This window comes from Tursiops truncatus, chromosome 3, assembly GCF_011762595.2.
Source record: "Tursiops truncatus isolate mTurTru1 chromosome 3, mTurTru1.mat.Y, whole genome shotgun sequence".
NCBI lineage: Eukaryota > Metazoa > Chordata > Mammalia > Artiodactyla > Delphinidae > Tursiops > Tursiops truncatus.
Window position 1 is genome coordinate 154,038,609 of NC_047036.1, and position 25,080 is coordinate 154,063,688.

The 25,080-nt window shown below is 44.0% G+C and overlaps 1 protein-coding gene across 1 annotated transcript in view; it reads right to left on the reverse strand.

Moving 5' to 3' along the window:
- Window positions 1-780: 780 nt before the first annotated feature.
- MAML1 (mastermind like transcriptional coactivator 1) overlaps window positions 781-25,080 on the reverse strand; it is a 46,020-nt gene continuing 21,720 nt past the window's right edge. The window contains exons 2-5 of the mRNA XM_019937425.3: window positions 10,659-12,071; window positions 8,186-8,425; window positions 6,181-6,277; window positions 781-4,308 (exon numbers count right to left, since the gene is read on the reverse strand). Coding sequence (XP_019792984.1) covers window positions 3,329-4,308; window positions 6,181-6,277; window positions 8,186-8,425; window positions 10,659-12,071 — 2,730 coding nt within the window. The 3' untranslated portion in view covers window positions 781-3,328. The remainder of the gene's footprint in view (window positions 4,309-6,180; window positions 6,278-8,185; window positions 8,426-10,658; window positions 12,072-25,080) is intronic.

A 25,080-nucleotide genomic window follows, 5' to 3' on the forward strand; every position in this document is an offset into this window, starting at 1 on the left:
CAGAATCATCTCCCTTTGGTTCTGTTTTGTACTTCCTTCACCACTCATGAGAGCGTGTCCCCCACCCCACGCCAAACAACACACACATTCTGTGCATTCTCAGCCAAGACTTCATGAGTCTTGTGTTCTTCCCTTTACTGTGCCTTATATACATGGCTATGTTAGGCTTCATTAGAGTAATTAAACCTTTCAATTCCATCACATGACAGGCTTCCTCCCTGAAGGGTGCTCTTTCCTGCCCTTCTAAGAGCTCCAGCTTCTCTAGGTCTGACCCGCTTCCAGCCTATGGCTGAGGTGAGAGGTCACTGAGAAGACTTGCCTTCCAGGTTCCCGGTGTGGCTTCTGTCATCATTTGATGCCCCTTCACAGTGTGACACTGACAAGAGTGAGTGGGTGAACATGCCAGAGCACACACTTTCTTACAATAAAAAAGAAAACGAAACAAGACCTAGAGAACTGCACTGACAGTAAATCTAAGGGTTTAAGTAAAACATCTGAACTGCTAAGGATCTAAAGTATCCCTTAAGTCCAACTTCCCTCACATTAGACGTAAGGGCATGGATGAGGTCTAGAGAGGGGAGAGACCGGTGGCCCTGGGCAATGTCAGTGCTAATTTCCTATGTATCACCAAAAAACAAACCAAACACCCCCACCACCAATGTGCATTAAGAAAGCAGCTAAATCACAAAGGAAATCAACTACCAAACAAAGCAGCTGTGTACTGGTCCACCTCCTGCCTGTGGCACAGCCATGTGAATTGAAATACATGGGCAGTTTCCATACTAGCAAAATACTTTTATTATTTTATAATGATAAAACAGGAAAGTAAAGATTTCTTTTTGGTGTATACCAGAGTTAAGGGAAGTAGAAGAATAAGGGAATTAATAGGACTTTTATGTACTTTGATGACAGTAAAAAGTTAACAATACCAACTGTTTGACATAAAACTTATAACCCCCAAAACACATATATAAAGGATCATAGTTTTAAAATCTATAAAAGTAAAAAATATACAGTCAGAAGCTCTAACGCTTATTTCATCTTTAATATAAAATTGTAAACATTTATTTACACAAAGCAAGTGTGTATAACAAAAGTCCAAGCACCCTTTTGAGTCATGGCTCCTGGAAGATGGGGATTTGCACTGAAGTGGAGTTGTCTCCTTCCCTGACTACCCAAAAACCAGATTCATAAATAAAGCCACAGGCAGCTCCCTGGGGGGACTCCAAGCATCACATTTTATTGCTCTGACACTGCAGCAAGTGAGAAGCCTGCTGTCTGTCTAGGTGGCCCCAGGACTAAGGCAGGGGCAGCCCTCCTCACACGGGGGAGGCAGAGGCGCGAGCGCCCAGGGATAGAGGTGAGCAGCAGCCAGAGGGAGACCAGGAGAGGAGCAAGGACCCACCACCAGCCTTCCGCCCGCTATTTTTGGTAGAAAACCCGCTGAAGTCACCCTCTTCCCCTTCAGATTGGGGAACTCACTCAGAGGGTGGAGTCTTCACTGGCTTTATGATTCATTCCCTTCTTTGAGAGTTATATTCAGTGACTGGGGAAGGCAGGGAGGGTGTTTAAAGGGGAAATGGCCCAAACACCACCCATGGTGGCAAATGGCTATTAGAGAAGAAGATCTGAGGGTCCAAGTACCCCCATGAAAGGCACTGCTGGTGCAAAATAATTACCAATGTGTGTACAACCCTTTGTCCCCTCAAAGCCACTCAAGCTGGTTGTGTGAATATTTTCCTTGGCTCAATTCTTTACATATGATACTCCTTGAATTATCCATTCTGAGGCTCCAGGGAAATAAAAATGGGGTTGTGGTTTCGCCAGAGACCACTCTGTATATACGCCACTCTTTTCAGTGTACTATTTTCTCTCCGACACCCCATTTAAAAGGGTCTCACCTTGTGCTTACCATGTTGCTTTCGTTACATCGAAGTGCTCTGTCTTCATTTCCCACAAACAGCCCACAGGTTGTTGTGGACTCTTAACTTAGTCAAGACCTAAAAAGTCATAGACCTTAAGAGAGAAATCCATTTGAATCTTTAGAAAGGATGTATTAGTGTTACAAAGCAATTCTCTTTAAAAAGTGCAAGTCATCTGACAAGGGAGTGGCAGAAGTAGTAAAACAAAGTGGAATTCCTTCCTCTGGCCCAGCCTGCGTCCTCCCTGCCAAACAGGGCACACCTATTTTTCTCCTTCCCACAAACCTTTGCTTTCTGGGGAAGGGATACCCAGCTCCTTACTATGCTAGGCTTCCCTAGGGAATTCTAATGACTCTTTCTTTTTCTCTCCAATCCAGTAAATCAGTGGCTTAAGGAGTTTTTCCATTTGGGCTGGAGAGAGAAAGAAGGGGAGGCAGAAAGAAAGGTTATGGGAAATGAAGACAGGGTGCAGGAAAGACATCTGTTCATAACTCGACAACGATCACCTTCCTAACACATTAAAGATGAGTTTTCGGAGAAACTGCAAAAGGAGAAACAACAAAAGAGGACACAGGAATCCCAATTGTTTCATTTCAGCATTTGGCCTGGGGGCCGCCTGGGGTCTTGCTACCAACACATGGGAGGAAGGGATTCCTCAGCCCACATCCTCCTAAATGCCAGCCTGGAAGAACAGCATTCTGGGAGAAGGAGGAGCTGCTAGAAAGACCAGATCTGTGTCACTAACTCTGCTTTCTCATGGCATCCTGTTCCTTTTTGGCACATGCAGTCACAGCCTGCACTTACGGAAATGATTTTCCAGTGAGCCTCCCTTTGCCCTGAAAGCTGACAAAGAGCAGGAATAAAAAAGGCTCTTAATCAAAAGGAAACCCTAAGTTTCCAATGCCACTTATCAATTTAAACCACCACCTACCCTAATCTGTTTTAAAACCTTAAAAAAATTTAAAATCTTTTCTATGCTACAAATTGCAAATAGTTCTGCTATAAAGTTTCAACAAAAATTTGTCCCAAAATTGGGGCAAGTGGAGAAATCTTGGATTAAGTCAACATGATAGCATAGATTTTTATAAGCCTGACATCGTGGGGTTTCACTGTTGGTTTTTTGGTCATTTGGATAGAAAACCACCTGCAGAACCCTGTCCTGCTGTCCCAAAACCAGATAACGACGCCAGCAGATGGGGTGGGGCCAGCCCAACATACCACAACTGCTGGCTGGGAGCCCTGGGCCCCACAGAGCCTGGGAGGACCAGGCCTCAGCCCCATGGCTCTAGCTCTACCTGCCCAGCTCCCTGGGCTGTGGGCTTTTGGTCCAAAGTAGTTGCTCTTTCTTGAATTTGAGAAGAAAAATATAGGCTGTATGAACACTGAAAACACCACAAATCCTCCTGTTACTGAGGCCCTAGAAGGTCGTCCAAATCATTCATCCACTCCTCCGAAGTCCTGTTCTTCAGCAGGGAGTCGATCAGGTCGGCATCTCCGGCCATGCTGGCCAGCCCGCTGCTACCTGGCTGCCCACTGTAGGCAAAGGGCAGTTCTTGGCCTGCGGTCCGCACAGGGTAGGCTTGGGTGCAGTGTAGCCCTGCCCGGCCGCCCACTGTTGGGGCGGGGCTCTGGCTGAAGGCCCCCAGCTCAGGCCCAGCTGGGCTCAGGCCCGGCAAGGCCTGCTGTGGGGCTCCCTGGGGAGGTGCTGGGGCAGGGGCACTGGTCCTCTGCTGTGTGCTCACAGGGGGCAGCATGGACCCTGCTGCAGCTGCTGAGCTCATGGGGGCCATAGGCCTGCTGGGCATCGCCTGGGAGAACTGTGGGCTGGACATTTTCAGGTGGGTCTGCTGCATGTGGAAACTGGAAGCTGCAGTGAAGGGACTTACGGAGTTGTTCCCTGGGGTTTGGCCACTCAGGTTCGGCATTCCCTGATGTTGCCATGTGGAATTCTGGCCTCCCATGGTTGCCGATACCCTTGGGACCTGTGGCTTAGTTAAACCAGAGTTCAGGGTCCCCTTATTGTGCTGTTGGGAGATACCCGAGTTCCCCAGAGAGTTCTGCCCATAGGCAGCTGAAACCGAGGTGTTCGGGCCCACACCGGTCTGCCGTGGAATGTGGGCATGTCCATTGGTGGCCTGTGGCGGGGGCTGGGCAACTCTCTGGGTCATACCAGAAGCCATGCCATAGAGGCTGCCCTGTGGCATGCTTTGCGAGCCAGTGAACTGAGCCACACCCCGGTCCTGCTGGCCTGAGCTTGAAGGGAGAGAGGAAACCGAAGTGTGTCCAGGACCCATTGGTATCAGATTCCCAGCCTGAGGGAACACTCGAGGACAGCTGGAGTTAGATGGACCCAAGTTGTTCATGCCAGGCATGGCAGAAGAGGACCCTAGAAGACAGAGAAAATTCTGTCAACTAAGCTAGCATTTCTTCACCACCACTATGGAGATACCTCCAAGACCCATGCTGCAGCTGCTATCCCACAGGCCTGAAAGGCAAAATCAGAACACCAGATACCTCATGATCAGTGGAACCTCAAAGAGAACCCTGGGGTCAAAGGTTTCCCACCGGGTGGAATGGAGGCCGGTCTGGAGCAAAAAGGAGATTAAGACAGGCACAGAGGAAGGGGCAAACTCTATGGCTAGAATGTGGGGAGAGTATCTAGAGATAAAAGGAAGAGATGGTCCCGGCCAGATTCAGAAGAGCTGCAGCCACCATAGGAGGGGACAGGGTTGCAAAGCCAAAGGGTAACTGGACTGTGACTCTGGTTTAGACCTAGCTCGGCAGGGACTGTCAGGATCACTTAGATGAGGCCCACACAGTGTGGCACTGCAGGGCGGTGAAGGGAGGAAGGAGTCTGGACTGAAATCAGAAGATATTTACTGAGCACCTGCTCTGTGGTAGGTTCTGTGCTGGGGAGACAGCACGGAATGGGACAGAGAGGTCCTGTCCTCAGGGAACTTGCTATTTGGGACTCTGTCTTAAGCAGTGGATGCATGGTGACAGCCCTGACTGAGATTTTTTTTTGTTGGTAGGTGAGCGATTGTTCAGGGGTTGGCCATAACTGAGTACACTTTGTTTCTCCTCTTCCTCTCTCCATCAGCACCTAAACTAAAAACTGAGTTGAAGACAAAAGGGAAATGCTGAAACAGTCCACTTCTCTACCACTGATAGCCCACAACAACATCAGATGGGATGAAGGCAGGAAAGCTGGCCAAGACCCAGGCTTCTGAGATGCCCACAGACTTCAACCCGTGGTCCCTGTTAGCACAAGCATAAAACCCCACTTAAGGGCTTTCCTGGTGGTGCAGTGGTTGAGAGTCCGTCTGCCGATGCAGGGGACACAGGTTCATGCCCTGGTCCGGGAGGATCCCACATGCCACGGAGCGGCTGGGCCCGTGAGCCATGGCCGCTGAGCCTGCGTGTCCGGAGCCTGTGCTCCGCAACGGGAGAGGCCACAACAGTGAGAGGCCTGCGTACCGCAAAAACAACAACAACAACCAAAAAACCCACTTAAGTCTCCTCTGGAATGCACAGCTGTGGTCAACTTCTCTGGGACACTTTATAACGAGAATCACTGACCAAGAGAAGCACAGGTTTCGAAGATATTCCAAGAGCTAGGAAGGCAGGTATGGCCTAGATTTTACTGCATTTGTCAACTGAAATCTCTCTCTATTTCTGGAGCAACAGCCTGAGCAATGGCGGTCAGGTTCCCTCACATATCTGAGACAAGACAGCTGAGACCTCAGAATGCTTCCTGCCCCTTTCTGGCCAACTGTCTGCTGCTGATACTGCCACCCGTGACACCAATATGAGCAGACAAGAAGAAAGAAAAGAAGCAAAAGGCCATACAAGTGCACTAAGTCTCTCCTTATCTGGAAAATAGGAGAGGGTCATTTTTTGAACAGACACATAATGCTAGAAGCAAAGAACTCTCTTAAGAATTACAGAAGCCACTTCTTACTGATAAGACATCTTCCAACTACAGATGATTTTGCCTCAAAAGATTATACAGCCAGGGACCCAGCCAAAGCACTTAGCCAAAGTAGTCTGCCTCTGTGACTTTCTTCTCCTGACCTGTAGAGTAACCAGAACGCTAGGCTCCTTATGCAGAATGGAGTTACAGGAGCATATACATCCATTTAGCATCTATAGCATAACTGGGCAGACAGCAGGAACTCAGCATGAGTGGGACAGACTACCTGCTCTGTCCAGTGCCTGCCTTCCCTTGCCCCACTCCACTGCCTCAGACACTCCTCACCTGTGAACTGTCCAACCTGTTGTGGGAAGGTGCTCTGTGTTGGGTCTTGGTACTGGGGTGGCGGGCGGGTCAGATGGCGCTGAAACTGTTGCTTCTCCTAGAAAATGCCAAGAACAACAGAAAATTACAAGACCCACATAAAACAACAAAGCGATTAGAGAAAAGTAAACTGTCCAAGTTTGTTACTCAGAGGGACTCCTATGGAGATAATGCTCGTAATCTCATTTGGGGGACTCTTAATAAACTGTAGTATGAGACAGAAGGATGGGGCAATGATTTAAAAAAAAAAAAAAGGTGATGTATCAGTTAAAAGAAAAAAGAATGGCAGACCAGGGAAATGCAAATCAAAGCCACAATAAGATAGATACCACTTCACACCTACTAGGATGGCTAGAATCAAAAAGACAGATAAGTGTGTCAAGGATGTGGAGAAACTGGCCCCCTCACACTGCTGTGGGAACGTAAAACGGTGCAGCTGCTTTGGAAAACAGTTTGGCAGTTTCTCAAAAGGTTAAACTAAAGAGTTACCATATGACCCAACAATTCCATCCCTGGGTGTATACTCAAGAGGACTGAAAACCTATGTCCACAGAAAGGGGAAACAACCCAAACGTCTATAAACTGATGAACAGATAAATAAAATGCAGCATATTCATATAATGGAATATATTCAGCCACAGAAAGGAGTGAAGTACGGATACATCCTACAATATGGTTGAATCTTGAATGCATTTTATATGAAATGTCCAGAATAGGTAAATCTATAGAGATAAAAAGTAGATTAGTGGTGCCCTAGGCTTGGGAAGATGGGGGAACAACTTTTAATGGGTAATTAAAATAGGAGAGGGTCATTTTTTGAACAGACACATAATGCTAGAAGCAAAGAACTTTCTTAAGAAAGTTAACCCAACTGCACACCCAACTGCATGTGACACAACTATTGTCACACAAGTGTTAAAAAGTATCAATGGATCTATATATATATGTCTTCTATAGATATAGAAGACAATCCAGGACACACTGTGTAGTAAGAAAAGCAAGTGCTAACTTTGAGGAAGTCCGGGAACACTGTGTTTGTTTACTATACAAGCCCTAGCCATGAGAAGGCTTCCAGTGGGGACACATTTTAGAACATATTTGAATGTGAGTAGAAATGCAAATAATGATCATCATAGAATGGTACTTGACCATTCTCCACCCTACAAAGCCATGTGATTCTGCCAGGCTTGAGTGTCTTGACTAAATAACCTGTTTCTTTTAGGTAATGTTCTAAAAGTGGCTGTGGTGATGGTTTGTATAACTCTATGAATAAACTAAAAACTATTTGAATAATACACTTTAAATGGGTGGATTGTATGTCATGTGAATTACATCCCAATAAAGCTGTTATTTAAAAAATGGCAGAATTGAGGCAGTAATGTGGGCTTTAAAGTCATCCTCAATCAACTTTATTCTCTGGGTAGCTAGTTCTCTTATGTCTTAAGGATGTAATTTAAAGTCCTGAGAACTCCTGTAACCTTGGTACCTGAACACTACATTTGGTGACCAAGTGGGTGAACTGCAGGACTGGGAGCGGGCTTGTCAGTCCTGATTCTTGAACCCCAGGACCTCAGGGATGTCTTCATTTCCCCGCTTTATGTTCTCCCTTATAGCAATCTCTACCTTTACAAAAAAGCTGGATCCCACAGCAAACTGGTGGACCAAGTGAGCTCAGTGCTTTGGTAGCTGCTGACAAGGGACATGGAAAAATGTTCCTAACACATACAGTTTTAGCCACAGATTCGGCCTTCATTAATCCCCACTAAGTGACATAAAGCTGCTCTGACACAGGCTACCACTGTCTGAGAAACGTCACACTCCTGTTTCAAGGATACTCTAATACTGGGCATATAAACAATCACAAATCCACATACATACACACTGGAGCTTGTAGCCACTGCAGTGACTTGGGAGGCAGGAAAACATGGGCAGGGATGGTGGGGTTTTCTTCCACCTTTCCCTTTACCTGTTCTGCCAGAAGGTGCTGTTGCCTTTGCAAAAACTGCTGTTGTTGCAAATGCTTTTGTTGCTGCTCCCTCTGTTTCTGTTGGTCCAAAAGCAACTGATGCTGCTTCATTACAGCTGCCTGCTGCTGGTTACTGAGAAAGGAGGTGCTACTGTGAGTGCTGGCTACGGACACGGCAGGTGGCTGAGTCCCCACACTGGCAGCCTGGGTTGGTACAGGGACGCTGGGAGGGTTCTGGTCCTGTCAACACAGAAAAGGGGGTCTCAAGTCAGGTGGGACACACTGAAGACTATAAGCCCTGATCAGAGAAGATGAGCTGCATCCAGTGAAAACCTGGCTCAAGGCTCTCTCTTGAAGCCTCTTCTTCCCTGCAGGCGACTCCAGTGAAACCACCCTCCAGGGCGGGGCTGGAGACCAATAGCACTAACACCTGAGTATCCAGGCATGGCAATGAACAGTCACTAGCTGCATGTTAGGTTTGTTTCCTATGATTCACCAGTGGCAAAGGTGTGATTTTACATTTAAGCTCGTATATTTGTATACATAGTTCCAGTGGCAACTGTAGCTTATAAATGCTCCCTTACTGGAATGCATGGGTGTGGATAGGCCCCCAGAGGAGGAACTTCTGAGGGGCTCTGGTCGATGGAGATGCTACATTCTGAGTGTGCAAACCTTGGGCCCCTGGTGGCTGGGCTGTCCCTGAACCTCCTGAAATTATATGGTTTGTCCACATGTGTACAGCATTTTCCTGGGAAGAGACTGCTTGACTTTTGTCAGATACTCATGCTCAAAAAATACTGAGTACCAATGAGAATTTTAATGGATAGTCTCTATTAATACCTGGACCTAAAGTGAGAGTCATGTCAAAGGTTACCACAATATTACCCCAACATCATTACTTACCTTTAAAAGAAAAGGAAAAATTTTAACTCATACAGGAAAAAGGCAAAAAGCAATTATCATTTGAACAAATTCAACTTTTTGAGCTTTTACCCAGTCCTTATTTATTTGTTTGTATGTATGTATGTATGTATTTGGCTGCACTGGGTCTTAGTTGGGGCATGCGGGATCTAGTTCCCTGACCAGAGATCGAACCTGGGCCCCCTGCATTGGGAGTGTGGAGTCTTAACCACTGGACCACCAGGGAAGTCCCTCATTTGTATATTTAATCTTTTTACAAGATTCTAATCTTAGAGTAGACAGATTCTGAAATAATCTCCTCACTCCAATCACCAGAAGCTTATGGACTACAAGAGTGCCTTGTGAGGTGCAAAGTACTACTGAAATGGCAGACATCACTGTGCCGCTCTTTCTTTAGGATGCTCTCAGTGGCTGTGTAGCAGTTTAGTGGCTGAAATAATTAGAAGTATGAATGTTTACACATGCATTCTTCTGCTGACAGATGCTTAGACTGCTTCCAGTTTTTGGCTATTAGAAATAATCATGCAATTAGTATCTTGTATGTAACTTTCTTCCTTTTTTTGGATTATTTCTTGCGGGGGTATATAATATGTCAATGCTTACGAACATTTTTATGGCTTATGAAAAATACGAAAAGTCAAATTACTTTCCAAAAGCATTGTGACCATTTACATACCCTCACTACTATCTGAACATGTCAATTTCCTCATGGTATTACTAGCATTTTTTTTAATTTTTAAAATTTTAGAGTGTGCTACAAATAGACTGCAGGCTTACAGTAGTGAAAGAAAGGAGGCAATGCAATACACCCAACTGCATGTGACACAACTATTGTCACACAAGTGTTAAAAAGTATCAATGGATCTATATATATATGTCTTTTATAGATATAAAAGACAATCCAGGACACACTGTGTAGTAAGAAAAGCAAGTGCTAACTTTGAGGAAGTCCGGGAACACTCTGTGTTTGTTTACTGTACAAGCCCTAGCCATGAGAAGGCTTCCAGTGGGGACACATTTTAGAACATATTTGAATGTGAGTAGAAATGCAAATAATGATCATCATAGAATGGTACTTGACCATTCTCCACCCTACAAAGCCATGTGATTCTGCCAGGCTTGAGTGTCTTGACTAAATAACCTGTTAGGAAGCAGCACTCACCTAAATGTTATAAGCTTACTAAAACTTATGGTATTTTGAACACACATGTTTGAAAAGTGGTATAAAAAAAAAAGCAGAGCCTCTAAGGACATTAAATGTGATCTTGCCACAAATAACTTAAGTTGTATGGCATGAAAGAGACACTAGACCAAGTGCAGGGGATTCCTCAAATGAGTATACAGTTAAAAGCAAGTTACACTAGGGAATTTTACCCTATTTTTGTTTATTAAGAATCAATCCTCGTTTGCTTGGTCAATTTTCACTCCCAAGGGAGTCAAAGGACGAAAGTACCGGCTCCCTCTCTCCCTTTGTTCCACAACTACCTGGGACCTGGTAACCACACTAGGATGGATGTGGATGCAGAGTAACAGAGTAAAGCCCCGTGCTCACCTGGCTAGGTGGAACCAGTGATCGGAAGGGCAAATTTCCTGGCTTTGGTTTCATTAGAAATAAGGAGTTCTGCTCGTTGTTCAGATGAGACAGCTGCTGGGGAAGATAAGCCATCAGGGCCGGCTTGCTCTGGCCAGCCCCAGGGCCGCCTTGCCCACAGTCTGCTTTGTAGTGAGAAAGGGGTTTGGTGTTGCCGTAGTCCAGCACGGATCCTTGGTTAGCCACGGGATTCTGATTCAAGTTACTTGGTGGCTGGTGACTCAGCAGGTTCACATGGCTGGGCTGGAGGTAGGGGCCTCCTGGCCGAGGGGAGCTCTTGTTCACACTGGGTATCATGAGCAGTTTGGAGCTAGTGAAGTCTTGCTTGTAACCGGGAGGGCTGGCAGGTTTTTCCATGGAATAAGGGACATTTAAGGGACTGTGGGAGGGGCCTGTCTGCTGCCACGTGGACATCTGGCCTGGAGCTGGTGCTGGGGCAGCCTGCTGTGGGTTCTGGAGCATCTGCTCACGCTTCTGCTTGGCAGCGATCTGCTGGAGTTGGTGGGCAGAGGACAGCTCTGAGCTCCCGCCTGGGCCCTGGCTAGGCAATACCACACTGGAGAGGGCTCTTTGTGCATTCTGGGCTTGGGCTGATGCTGACATCAGGTTGGGACTGGGATTGTCCACCCCAGGCTGACCAGAGGTGTGGAACAGGGGCTGAGAGCCCCCTAGGCTGGGTGAATCTGTGCTCACAGGGCCAGATGAAGGCCCCATAAAGGTCTGTCCTGCAGACCCAGCCCTCACTTGTGGAGAGCCTAACTGTTCTTGTTCAAAGGCTGCTGGAGAGAATTCTGTTTTAATATTAATGTCCTGTGCCAAGGGGGTCTGTGTGGCAGAACCAGAAGACTCTGGATCCTTCTTCTCTTCAAAGTCCTCATTAAATAGATCCTTCATGTCTTCATCAGGCACTGACCTGTTCAGCTCCTCGATGAGCTCCTTCCACTCCTGCTCATTAAGGTTGAGGTCAGGCATGAGGTTGCTTTGAGATATGGAGCCTCCGGCCCCTGTGATCATGCAAGGCAGGTCGTCCACGGGCTCCTGCTTCAGTTCTTTATTCAGGCTCAGGGGAAATGACTCACTGGGGTTGCTGCCTCCATTCAAGTGGAGGCTCGAGTCTGCCAGACACTTCTTGTTGATGGAGTCCAGCCCCAGTGAATGCTTCCCGCTGGCCTGTAGGGCCTCTGTGCCAGGCTTGTCAGGCTGACCAAGGGGGGAGGCTGGAGGCAGGCCATTGGAAGAGACGGCAACTCCCAGAGGGGCCTCCCGGCGGGTCTTCTTATGCCCAGGAAAGAAGTCTCCATAGCCATTCTGTTGATCACCATTCTGAGGGGATGTGGCACTATCGAGATTCCTCTTCACTGTATCATGGAGATGCTGAAAAACAAGAAAAAGAGTGACTTATATATACACCACGTATGAGTCCCGTCTGCTTCTCATGGTGACTTAAACCAGGGGCCTGTATCCCTGCAGTGCTCTCCTGCCGATTTTGCTTGCCCAGTTTACAACCCTCACTTCTGGGAACACACCCCCATTCCCCCTCCAGGGTTGTCTCTGCCTCTTCCTCTCTTGTGGCCTTGCCTGAGTGAAGACTAGCTCAGCTGTGGGAAAGTAATCCGGCTGCAGTCAATGTGTCAGTCCCTGGACTCTTGCAGCTCTTTTTGCAGGACACAAGCCTGATGCAGCCCACAGTCGTCTAATCTGAGGGTGTGACTGAGAATGGAGCTAATGAGAAAGAGCCAAAGGATACATATACATTCTTGAGGACATCATTTGCATCCCGGATCTAGGTTATACACGAGACCAGCCATCCCCCTGGACTTTTCACTTACGGGAACCAATAAATTCCTCCTTGTGTTTAAGCTGGTTTAACTTGGATTTCTGTTGCCTTCAGCTAAAGGAGACTGGGCTAGTATAGGCTCTTTTTCAGGCCTTGTTGGGGGCTGATCACAAGCTCCAGGCCTCCATCTTGGTGCACAGGCATTTTCATGCCCTTCCTCATCTTTCTAGGTGCCCTTGCCCGGCTCCACCCCTTGTCTCCAGGCTAGGCTGCTTCCTCATATGCCTTACAGGCCTCTGCCTTTTGGCTTCTGTCCCAATCTGCTCCCCACCAACCGTGAGCATCTTCTAATCCCCTGCACCCAGTCACCAGTCCTCCCAAACCCTGCCACTTCTTAACAAGACCATTAATTTGAACACAGTCATGTCTGTCTGGCAGTTACTTACTTCCCCATGTTCTCCTCAACTGGATTTGTTCAACTAACCTTATTAAGAGTCTACCGTGTGTCAGGGACAAGTGCTGTGGGGATATCAAGACAAATGAGGTGGTCCCTGCTCTTCACGGGCTTCCAATCTTCTAGGATATGGGACATACATGGACATGGCTACAGAATAAGACAAACACCATATGCAAGCCGTAGAGCAATAAGCACCCTGAGAGTTCAAGGGCAGGAGTTTCATGGAGAGAACATGACAGGGAAGAGAAGAGGTGGTATCTTTCCATTATTTCCCAGCCTCGTTTTCAGCTACCAGGACACAACTCTTCCACTAACAGAGGCACCTGCACTCAGCCTCTATACATGTCTGCTCCTTTCCTATGTTTACTTCTGTTACATTTTTGTCCTTTATCCCCCACTCTCAATTCCAACCTCCCCACCAACCACTGGCCCTAAGCATTTATACTGTGCTATTTACAACATTCCAATTAACACCTTTCAGTATTAAAGATAAGCAGATTTCAGAGGAATCAGACAGTAGCACAGGACACTCTGTGCTGCTTTCTTCTGCTGCAGAGAAGGGCCACAATGACCCACCACATCCACCCCAGGAGGCTGAGCACAGAAGTACCTGACCCCCTGGGCGGGGGGTGGAGGGAAGGAGGGGGCCAAGGGCACCAGCTCTCAGCAGCAAACTACCTGTAGACACAAATGTGTAATGAGCAAGAAAACAAGGAGGGCAATTTTATCAGTCCTTGAGTTCCAATTTTAATGTTCCATTCCCTCTCCTTCAAGATTTTCTTATTTCTTAACTGTTAAAGCTGACTGCACAGTGTTCTATAAATCCTGGCTAAGTATTTCTTTAAATGCATATCTGGGTACTTAAGTTAGCTCAGAAAAGGTTAGGAATGCTCAATAAATGGAACTGTAGGGCAGAAGTATAAGCAAAACATGATCCTAGGACTCAACTCAAGAACACAGCCCCTACGTATAGAGAGAACATATCTCAAGATAATAAATTTATGACAAACCCACAGCCAATATAATATTCTGTGGTGAAAAGCTGAAAGCCTTCCTGCTAAATTCTGGAACAAGACAAGGATGCTCACTCTCACCTCTTCTATTCAACACAGTACTGGAAGTCCTAGCCACAGAAATCAGACAAGAAAAAGAAATAAAAGGTATTCAAATTGCAAGAGAAAAGGTAAAATTGTCATTATATGCAGATGATATGATACCATACATAGAAAACCCTAAATGCTCCACACAAAAACTACTACAACTGATAAACGAATTCAGCAAGGTAGCAGGATACAAGATTAACATACAGCAATCAGTTGCATTTCTTTACATCAACAATGAAATATCAGAAAAGGAATGTAAAAAAAAAACAAAACAATACCTTTTAAAATTGCACCCCCAACAATAAAATACTTAGGAATAAACCTGACCAAGGAGGTGAAAGACATACACTGAGAACTATAAAACATTAATAAAGGAAACTGAAGATGATTCAAAGAAATGGAAAGATATCCCATGCTCTTGGATTGGAAGACTTAATACGTTAAAATGGCCATACTACCCAAAGCAATCGACAGATTTAATGCAATCCCTATCAAATTACCCATGACATTTTCCACAGAACTAGAATAATCTTTTTTAAAACATTTTTTAAAAGATTTATTTATTTATTTAATTTATTTTTGGCTTGAGTTGGGTCTTGGTTGCGGCACGTGGGATCTTCATTGCAGCACATGGACTCTTCGTTGCAGCATGTGGGCTTCTATCTAGTTGTGGCATGTGGGTTTTCTCTTCTCTAGTTGTGGCACGCGGGTTCCAGGGCGTGTGGGCTCTGTAGTTTGCAGCACGCAGGCTCTCTAGTTGAGCCGTGTGAGCTCAGTAGTTGTGGCACATGGGCTTAGTTGCCCCACAGCATCAAACCCATGTCCCCTGCATTGTAAGGCAGATGCTTTACCACTGGACCACCAGGGAAGTCCCTAGAACAGATAATCTTAAAATTCATATGGAACCATAAAAGACCCAGAATTGTCAAAGCAACCCTGAGGAAAAAGAACAAAGCTGGAGGCATAACCCTTCCAGACTTCAGACAATACTACAAAGCTATAGTAATCAAAACAGTGTGGTATTGGCACAAAAACAGACATACGGATCAATGGAACAGAGGGTCCAGAAATAAACCTACACACCTACAATCAATTAATCTTCAACAAAGGAGGTAAGAATATACAATGGGAAAAAGACAGCCTCTTCAGCAACTGATGTGGGGAAAGTTGGACAGCTGCATGTATATCAATGAAGTTAGAACACACCCTCTCACCATACACAAAAGTAAACTCAAAATGGCTTAAAGACTTAAATGTAAGACATGACACCATAAAAATCCTAGAAGAGATCGTAGGCAAAACATTCTCTGACATGAATCATACCAATGTTTTCTTAGGTCAGTCTCCCAAAGTAACAGAAATATAAACCAAACCAAACAAAAAACCCAAACAGGACCTAATGAAACTTACAAGCTTTTGCACAACAAAGGAAACAATCGACAAAATGAAAAGACAACCTAAGGAATCGGAGAAAATATTTGCAAACGATGAGACTGACAAGGGCTTAATTTCCAAAATATACAGACAGCTCATACAACTCGACAAAAAATGGGCAGAAGGGCTTCCCTGGTGGTGCAGTGTGGTTGGGAGTCCGCCTGCCGATGCGGGGGACGCGGGTTCATGCCCCGGTCCAGGAGGCTCCCGCATGCCGTGGAGTGGCTGGGCCCGTGGGCCGTGGCCACTGAGCCTGCGCGTCCGGAGCCTGTGCTCCGCAACGGGAGAGGCCACAACAATGAGAGGCCCGCGTACCGCAAAAAAAAAAAAAAAAAAAAGGGCAGAAGACCTAAATAGACATTTCTCCAAAGAAGACATACAGATGGCCAACAGGCATATGAAAAGATGCTCAACATGGCTAATTATCAGACAAATGCAAATCAAAACTACAATGAGGTATCTATCACCTTACACCGGTCAGAATGGCCATCATCAAAAAATCTACAAATAATAAATGCTGGAGGGCTTCCCTGGTGGTGCAGTGGCTGGGAATCCACCTGCCAATGCATGGGACACGGGTTCGAGCCCTGGTCCGGGAAGATCCCACATGCTGTGGAGCAATTAAGCCTGTGCACAACTACTGAGCCTGCACTCTAGAGCCCGCGAGCCACAACTACTGAGCCCACACGCCACAACTACTGAAGCCCCTGTGCCTAGAGCCCATGCTCCGAAACAAAGAGAGGCCACCGCAATAAGAGGCTCATGCACCGCAATGAAGAGCAGCCCCCACTCGCCGCAACTAGAGAAAGCCCGCGTGCAGCAACTTAGACCCAACGCAGCCAAAAATAAAATAAATTTATCAAAAAAACACACAACACCCTTTAAAAAATAAAATAAATGTTGGAGAGGGTGTGGAGAAAAGGGAACCCGCCTATACTGTTGGTGGGGATGTCAGTGCAGCCACTGTAGAAAACAGTATGGAGGTTCCTCAAGAAACTAAAAATAGAATTACCATATGATCCAGCAATCCCACTCCTGGGTATATACCCAGACAAAACTATAATTCAAAAAGATACATGCACCACTATGTTCACAGCAGCACTATTCACAACAGCCAAGACCTGCAAACAACCTAAATGTCCACTGACAGATGAATGGATAAAGAAGATGTGGTACATATATACAGTGGAATACTACTCAGCCATAGAAAAGAAGGAAATAATGACATTAGCAGCAACATGGATGCAACTAGAGATTATCATACTAAGTAACGTAAGCCAGAAAGAGAAAGACAAATACCATGATATATCACTTATATGTGGAATCTAAAATATGACACAAATGAACTTATCTATGAAATAAATAGAATCACGGACATAGAGAACAGACTGGTGGTTGCCAGCGGAGAGGGGTTGGAGTGGGAGGTTGGGGTTAGCAGATGTAAGTTTTTATATACAGAACGGATAAGCAAGTTCCTACTGTATAGCGCAGAGAACTATATTTACTATCTTATGATAAACCATAATGGAAAATATAAAAAAAGAATGTGTATATATATATATATATATGTATAACTGAATCACTTTGCTGTACAGCAGTAATTAACACAACATTGTAAATCAACTACACCTCAATTAAAAAAAAAATACTGGGACTTCCCCGGTGGTCCAATGGCTAAGACACCATGCTCCCAATGCAGGAGGCCCAGGATGGATTCCTGGTCAGGGAACTAGATCCCACATGCCACAACTAAGAGTTCACGTGCCACAACTAAAGATCCCGCTTGCCGCAACAAAGATCCCGCGTGCTGCAACTAAGACCTGGCACAGCCAAATAAATAAATAAATATTAAAACAAAACAAAACTAAGAACACAGCCCCTACAACACAAGGACATGTGTGCTTTACTTTCATGTAGGTTTTTCTGCTTCCTGCTGCCACCTAGGGGTGAGAGGGGGAAAGGAACCATAATCCTAAAATGGACCCTTTATAAGATCTTTTGTTTTAAAAGTTTCCTTCTGGGAAGGTAAATTCATACCCATTTAGTCCGTCAGAAGGAAATAAAAATGAGTTGCTAATTTTAGGGGGGGTTATTCTTTCTATTATTTCTTTTTGTTTTTTTGAAAATCATTTGTTCCTCAGTGTCAGGTTTGGGCTCTCTGTAAACCTGGGAGCTCAGTTTTCTACTTTCCTAAGGGGGAAGATGGACACCTAAGAGGTCAACGCACCTGATGAGTCAGCTGATTTTCCCAGATTAGAAACAGAATCCTTCTTTGCCATAACAGTTATAAAAGCTACCACGTCCTCTTTCAATATCCACATGCAAACAGCTGCAGACAAGTTCCAATGTAACAACTTAATTTTGCAATACCGATTGCTTTTAGCCAAAGGAAACGCCAGGTCATTTTCTCAACTGTGCACAAAATTTAACTGGAATGATGTAGGTGGGCTTGGGAAGTGTGGAATACGGTGGCTCTGGCAGATTTTTGAGTCTTGAGCATTTGCCGGAGTGCCTGATATGTGCAGGGCACTGCAGAGGAAGACAAAGATGAGTAAACCATGGAACCTGATCTCCAGGAATTTATAACAGATGGGAAAATGGTCTGAACTGATTATAAATTATTTAAGAACAAGCACAGTAAGAGCTATAAAGCATACAAGACTGGCTGTCCTTGTGCTTGCCCTCGGTGTATCTGGTACTTCTGGGTACTCAGCTCAGAGGTTTCTGTTGTAACTACCTAATGGTCTCCTGATGCACAGGGTTTCAGGAGGATTCAGTTCTGGGATAATGTGATCTGGTGCTCATTTCCTCCACAAGGGGGTTTTGTTGAAGAATACTTCATGCTTGATGGTAAACTGGAGGCCTTGCATGCTCACCCAGTCAGTCCTGACTCCTACCCTAGCCTCCTAACCCATCATCTTCTACTCTGCGAGAGGGGCCCCAGGATATCAACGGTGAGTCAAGCTGGAGTTGCCACACCTTATGGACACCAAATCAGTATACTGTACCCACACACCCACTAGATCTCACTTAGTGAGGAGAGTCCCTCACCTAGTCTCTACTTCCACCACCCACCAATGAAATTCCAGTGTGCTTTGTGGTAAAACTTCCCCAAATGAGAGTTCTCCCACTCTGAATTAACAAACAGATGTGGCTGTTTAAGACAGGGGTGGCTCTCTCATCAATGTTCCTTATGCACTGACATGTAGATGAAAGTATAGGTTGACAGGGACTTCCCTGGAGGTCCAGTTGTTGGGACTCTGCGCTTCCACTGCAAGGGGGCGCAGGTTCAATCCCTGGTCAGGGAACTAAGATCCCGCATGCTGTGTGGCACGGCCAAAAGAAGAAGGGAAAAAAAAAAGTATAGGTTGACAATATAGAGGTTCCTCAAAAAACTAAAAATAGAGTTGTCATATGTTCCAGCAATCCCACTCCTGGGCATATATCCAGACAATAATATAATTCAAAAAGACAGAGACTTCCCTGGTGGTGCAGTGGTTAAGAATCCGCCTGCCAATGCAGGGGACACAGGTTCGAGCCCTGGTCCAGGAAGATCCCACATGCCACAGAGCAATTAAGCCCATGAGCCACAACTACTGAGCCGGTGCTCTAGAGCCCGTGAGCCACAACTACTGAAGTCCATGTGCCCTAGAGCCCATGCTCTGCAACAAGAGAAGCCACTGCAATGAGAAGCCCACGTACCGCAACAAAGAGTAGCCCCCGCTTACTGCAACTAAAGAAAGCCTGCGCACAGCAACGAAGACCCAACGCAGCCAAAAATAAATAAAAAATAAATTTCTAAAAAAAAAAAAGAAGGAAATAATGCCATTTGCAGCAACATGGATGCAACTAGAGATTATCATACTAAGTAAAGTACTTCAGAAAGAGAAAGACAAATACCATATGATATCACTTATATGTGGAATCTAAAATATGACACAAATGAACCTATCTACAAAACAGAAACAGATTCACAGACATAGAGAACAGACTTGTGGTTGCCAAGGTGGGGGGGGGGTCGGGAAGGGATGGATTGGAAGTTTGGGGTTAGCAGATGCAAACTATTATATATAGAATGGATAAACAACAAGGCCCTACTGTATAGCACAGGGAACTACATTCAATATCCTATGATAAACCATAGTGGAAAAGAATTTTTTTTTTTTTTTGCCGCAGCGCACGGCATGCAGAACTTCTCCGACCAGGGATTGAACCTGTGCCCCTGCATTGGAAGTATGGAGTCTTAATCACTGGACCACCAGGGAAGTCCAAAAAGGATTTTATAAAAAAATGTAATATATATGTATAACTGAATCACTGCTGTAAAGCAGAAATTAACACAACATTGTAAATCAACTAAACTTCAAAAAAACAGAGTATAGGTTGAAACATATAAAATCATTTAACTTTTTAAGGTAATATTGGTAATTTCAACCTAATACCATGCTCACCTTTCTTTCCCCCATGAGCTCTTCTAGTACCCCGTATATACAGTGAGGACACTCAGGAACCCCGACTGTTGTTGGAAAAGATCCTCTAAAGGTAAAGTGGATCTATTTTCATGCAACATTAAAGGTTTCAATGATTTGAGGAAAAATCAGTGAGGTCCAAAGTAGCAACTCTGATAAGGCACTAATCTGAGCCAAATGCTACAAGGACAAGTCATTACTTCCTTAGTGTGCCTCGAGGACCACTCAGCACCTGCACTTACTATTCCCCACTGATTCAGAATCTCACTCAATCTTCAAAGGTACCCTGAAGATGAGTATCACTGTTTCTGTTTTACGGCAGATTGAAGTCAGATTACATGAGGTTTCCTAAAGTTTGAGCATTCAGAGGTCTTGGGAAGGATCTGCAGCAGATCCCCACAGCCCTGCCCCTCCCCTGGTCAGTCTGAGATCGGGCCCAAATTAATCCCAACTCCACCTGTGAAGCTAAAAGAGTTTGGTAAAAAACAAGCAGCAGGGAGTGAGTCAAGAGTTTCAAACTGTAAGGAGAACCTCCCTGAGACCAAGCACAAAGAGCCCTGTTAAGACGTTACCAGAAAAATGGGCTGTGCTGAAAAATATCTCACACACCAAGGCTACAAAAGATTCTTTGTAAAATATTTAAAGAAAAAAATGTTACAGAACCTTCTATAATTTGCTACTAAAGATTCCCACTCTTAAGACATTATGTCTTAATAGTTTGGTATCATCACTGATTAGAAGCACACTGAGTACTAAGGAGATCTGTAAGCACCACTCCTTGCCACTAAATCTGCCTACAAGGACATACTGAAAATGCCAAGTTTTGAGAAATGTATTTTCCAGAAAACTTTATAGTTTTGTGCCTAGACATTTTTATCATCACCTTAAAAAATTTTTTTATTTTGAAAGAATTATAGATTCATAGGAAGTTGCAAAGAGTACAGAGGGTCCTGTGTACCCTTCACCCAGTTTCCCTCAACAGTTGTATTTTACCTAATTATAGCAAAATATCAACCAGGAAGAAGATATGGGTAGAATGTGGGTGTACAGTTCTATGTCATTTTAGCAAATGACTATCACCTTTAAAAAAAATTTTTATTTTATATTGAAGCATAGCTGATTAACAATGTTGTGCTAGTTTCAGGTGTACAGCAAAGTGATTCCGTTATACATATACATGTATCTATTCTTTTTAAAATTCTTTTCCTGGTTAGACTATCACCTTTTTTGATAAGAAAACTTTTAAAAAGCTCTTTTATAAAAAGCTATTTAAGAAAGCAGGACTATGTATTTAACACAATGTAATCTCTTCCTGCAGTGGTTATAAAGCAGAAAGTTAAAATTCACACTGTATACTGAGAATCAAAATTGATAAACAGATTGGTTCTCATGCTTGGCAAGCAGTCCGCACATTCTCTTTGCTATAGAAAAACCTATTTGGGAAGCCACGTGAGGCTCAGAAGGTTGCATGGTATATATGAAAACAAAGCAGGCTACTGCTAACTGGCTGTGTGATCTTAGTTAAGATGCAATTCTTCTAGGACCTGCTTTCATGCCCTATAAAATTAAGATCCTGGGTAAAATGACCTAAAGTTCCACTCAGCTTTAAAGGTCCACACTGCTGTCCTGTTAATATCGATCAATGTCCTGTAGAGGGAGATACCCTCACGGGTTCATGCAGTGCTCATTCACCGAGATCCTACTATTTGACAGATAATGCCCTATACAGGCTGTGCACAAAATAATGGTGAATTCAGATATTCACTAGGTTTTCACTATATGCTAGGCAGAGCACTAGTTACTGGGGATAAAAAGATAAAGAAGACATGGGACTTCCCTGGCGGTCCAGTGGTTAAGACTCCGTGCTTCCACTGCAGGGGGCACAGGTTCCATCCCTGGTTGGGGAACTAAGATCCCACATGCAGCAAGGTGCAGCCAAAAGATTAAAAAATAAAAATACTTTCACTTAAAAAAAAAAAAGGACAAGACCTAGTTCTGGCTCCACCCCCAGAATCTGATGGAGAATCAATGAAGGCAGGCCCGAGTGTTATGGGAGGAAAGAGAACAGAACAGTGTGGGGATGGCATGCTAGACTTTCCGGAGAAGGGGATGCAGAGAAGTCATCCAGAAGAGGCGGTAGGCACTTCGGCTGAGAGGCAAAGGCAAGGATATACAAATGAGCACTGAATGGCAGTAGATGGAGGGAGGTAAGCAGAAAAAAATGAGTTGTTTAATGCTGATGAAGCATAAAGGGCACAACAGGGAGTACTGAAAGGGAAAGGCTGGAATGGACTATGACTGTCCCAAATGTGATTTAATGAAAAATGTTTAAAAATACACAAAACTAGAGAGAACAGTATAATGAATCCTAATATGCCCATCACTCAACTTAAACAACCATTAGTATTTGGGCATTTTGTTTCATTTCCATCTCCTTATCTTCCCCACCCCCCCCAAAAACCTGGATAATTTAAAAAACAAATCCTAGGCATAACATCATTTAATCCACAAATACTTCACTATGTATCTCTAAAAAGTAAGAACTCTTAAACATATATGCATGTAACAACACAATGTCATTATCACACCTACAACATTAATAATTCTTTATCATCACCACCTCAAACCCATTAGGATGGCTACCATCAAAAAGCCAGAAAGTAACAAGTGTACAGAGAAACTGGAACCCTTGTCCACTACTGGTGGGAATGTAAAATGGTGCAGCCACTATGAAAACAGTATGGTGGTTCCTCAAAAAAAAAAAAAAAAAAAAAAGACTTACTGTATTAGCCGTCAATTTAATTTCTAAAAGAATTCCATTTCCAAAAGAACTGAAGCCAAGGATCTGTACATCCATGTTCATAGTAGCATTATCCACAATAGCCAAAAGGTAGAAGCAGCCCAAGGGTCCACCAATGGATGAATGGATAAACAAAATGTGGTATACCCACAGAAGCCTTAAAAAGGAAGGAAACTTGGACACATGCTGTAACATGGATGAAACCTGAGGACATTGTTAAGTGAAATAAGCCAGCCACAAAAGGACAAATACTATATGATTCTACTCATATAAGACACCTGAAGCAAATTCATTAAAGACAGAAAGTAGAATGGTGGTTACCAGAGGCTGGAGAGAGGAGAAAATGGGGAGTTATTGTTTAATGGGTATAGTGTTTTCAGTTTTGCAAGATAAAAGAGTTCTGAAGAGGATGGATGGCGGTGTGGTTGCAGACAATGTGAACATACCTCATGCCACTGAACTGTACACTTAAAAATGGTTAAGATGGTAGATTTTTATGTTATATGTATTTTACCACAATTTAAAATTTTTAATTCTTTATTATTATCCTATATCCCATCAGTGCTTACATTTCCCTGTCTCATCAATATCTTTTGCAAACAAAACAAATAAAACAAAATTAAGCATAATAAATTATGGAAAATTTCAAACATACAATACAGTAGAAAGAAAGTACAATGACCCCCATGTACCCATTGTCCAGCTGAAACAACACAGCCCATCTTGTCTTATTCACACCCTACCCATGCTCCCTGGACTAACCTAGGAATCACACCATTTCTCCTTAAATACTTCAGCATGTATTGCTAAAATATAAAAGCTTTTTAAAAAACAATCACCAAAGAACTCTCCAAGCACTTTAAAAATATGATCTAAAAAATGTTGGGACTTCCCTGGTGGTTCAGTGGTAAAGAATCCGCCTTCCAATGCAGGGGACATGGGTTCGATCCCTGGTCAGAGAACTAAAATCCCACATGTCTTGGGGAAACTAAGCCTGCGCGCCGCAACTACTGAGCTCCCGCGCCTCAACTAGAGCCCCCGTGCTGCCAACTACAGAGCCCACACACTCTGGAACCCGTGTGCCACAACTACAGAGCCCACGTGCCGTGGAGCCTGTGCGCCACACCTAGAGAAGAGGAAAAAAACCCCACACACCACAACTAGAGAGAGGCCCACACACCACGATGAAAGATCCCGTGTGCCACAACTAAGACGCAACGCAGCCAAAAATAAGTAAAATAAATAAGAAAAATCTTAAAAAAATAATAAAAATAAAAACATTATTAGGGATAATCAAGCCACTTTACAGATGGGGATATCAAGACTTGGAGAGAGAATGTATGTTGCTGAAGGTTGCATAGCAAAATTAATGGAAGATCTGGACTGCCTGATGATGTTTCAAAAAAATATGGTCTACACAAGGATGATTCTAGTTAACTGAACCTTAATCACTTGTAAGCAGCATGGTGTTAGATTTTAAAAATACACGCTTTCAAATAATATAGACCTCATTTAAAATCCACCTCGGTCGCTAACAAGCTATATGATCTTGGGCAATATGCTTTACCTTTTGAAACTCATTTCTTTCATTTATATGCAGGGACTAATAATATCCATTCCACAGACTTGTGAAAAATAAAGTATGTTAGAAAAAAATTATGGTTAAGTACTTACCTTAAAATTTATGGCAAACTACCAAAAAGATAGAAATATGGTTTTTAGCTTTAGAACCAACAATAGAACAAAAGGGATCACAGAAAACACTATCAATCTATCCAAAAGTAGGAAAGAAAAAAGGAAGAATCAAAGAAGGGAGACAATAAACCAACAAGTACTAAAAGAACAGAAATAATTTCAAATATGTCAGTGATTATATAAATGTAAATGCATTAAACTCTCCAATGAAAAGTTAGAGACAAAAAACAAAGATAACCATAACACCATTACTGAATGTTAAAAAAAAAAATTGTTGCTACAGTTGGTTTATTCAAATCAGTATCCAACACACTGCATTTGGTTGACATGCTCTTAAGACTTTCAATATGTTAACAGTTCTTTCTCCCTTTCTTCCCTTTGTCATTTATTTGTCCAAGACGCTTAGTCACTTGTCCTGTAAAATTTTCCACTTCCACAGTTGGCTGACTGTGGCCCCATGGTGTCCTTTACAAGTTCTATCCTCTGTATTTTCTATAAACTGGCAGTTAGAAGCTCGATCAGATTCAGATTGGGGGGTGGGTGGGGCATAAATACTTATAGGTGATGTGTTGCATGTCATTTTAATGGGACCTTAGCAGATGAGGTCAGATTTGTCTTTTTATAAGCTCTCTATAATGACTGTGTGGT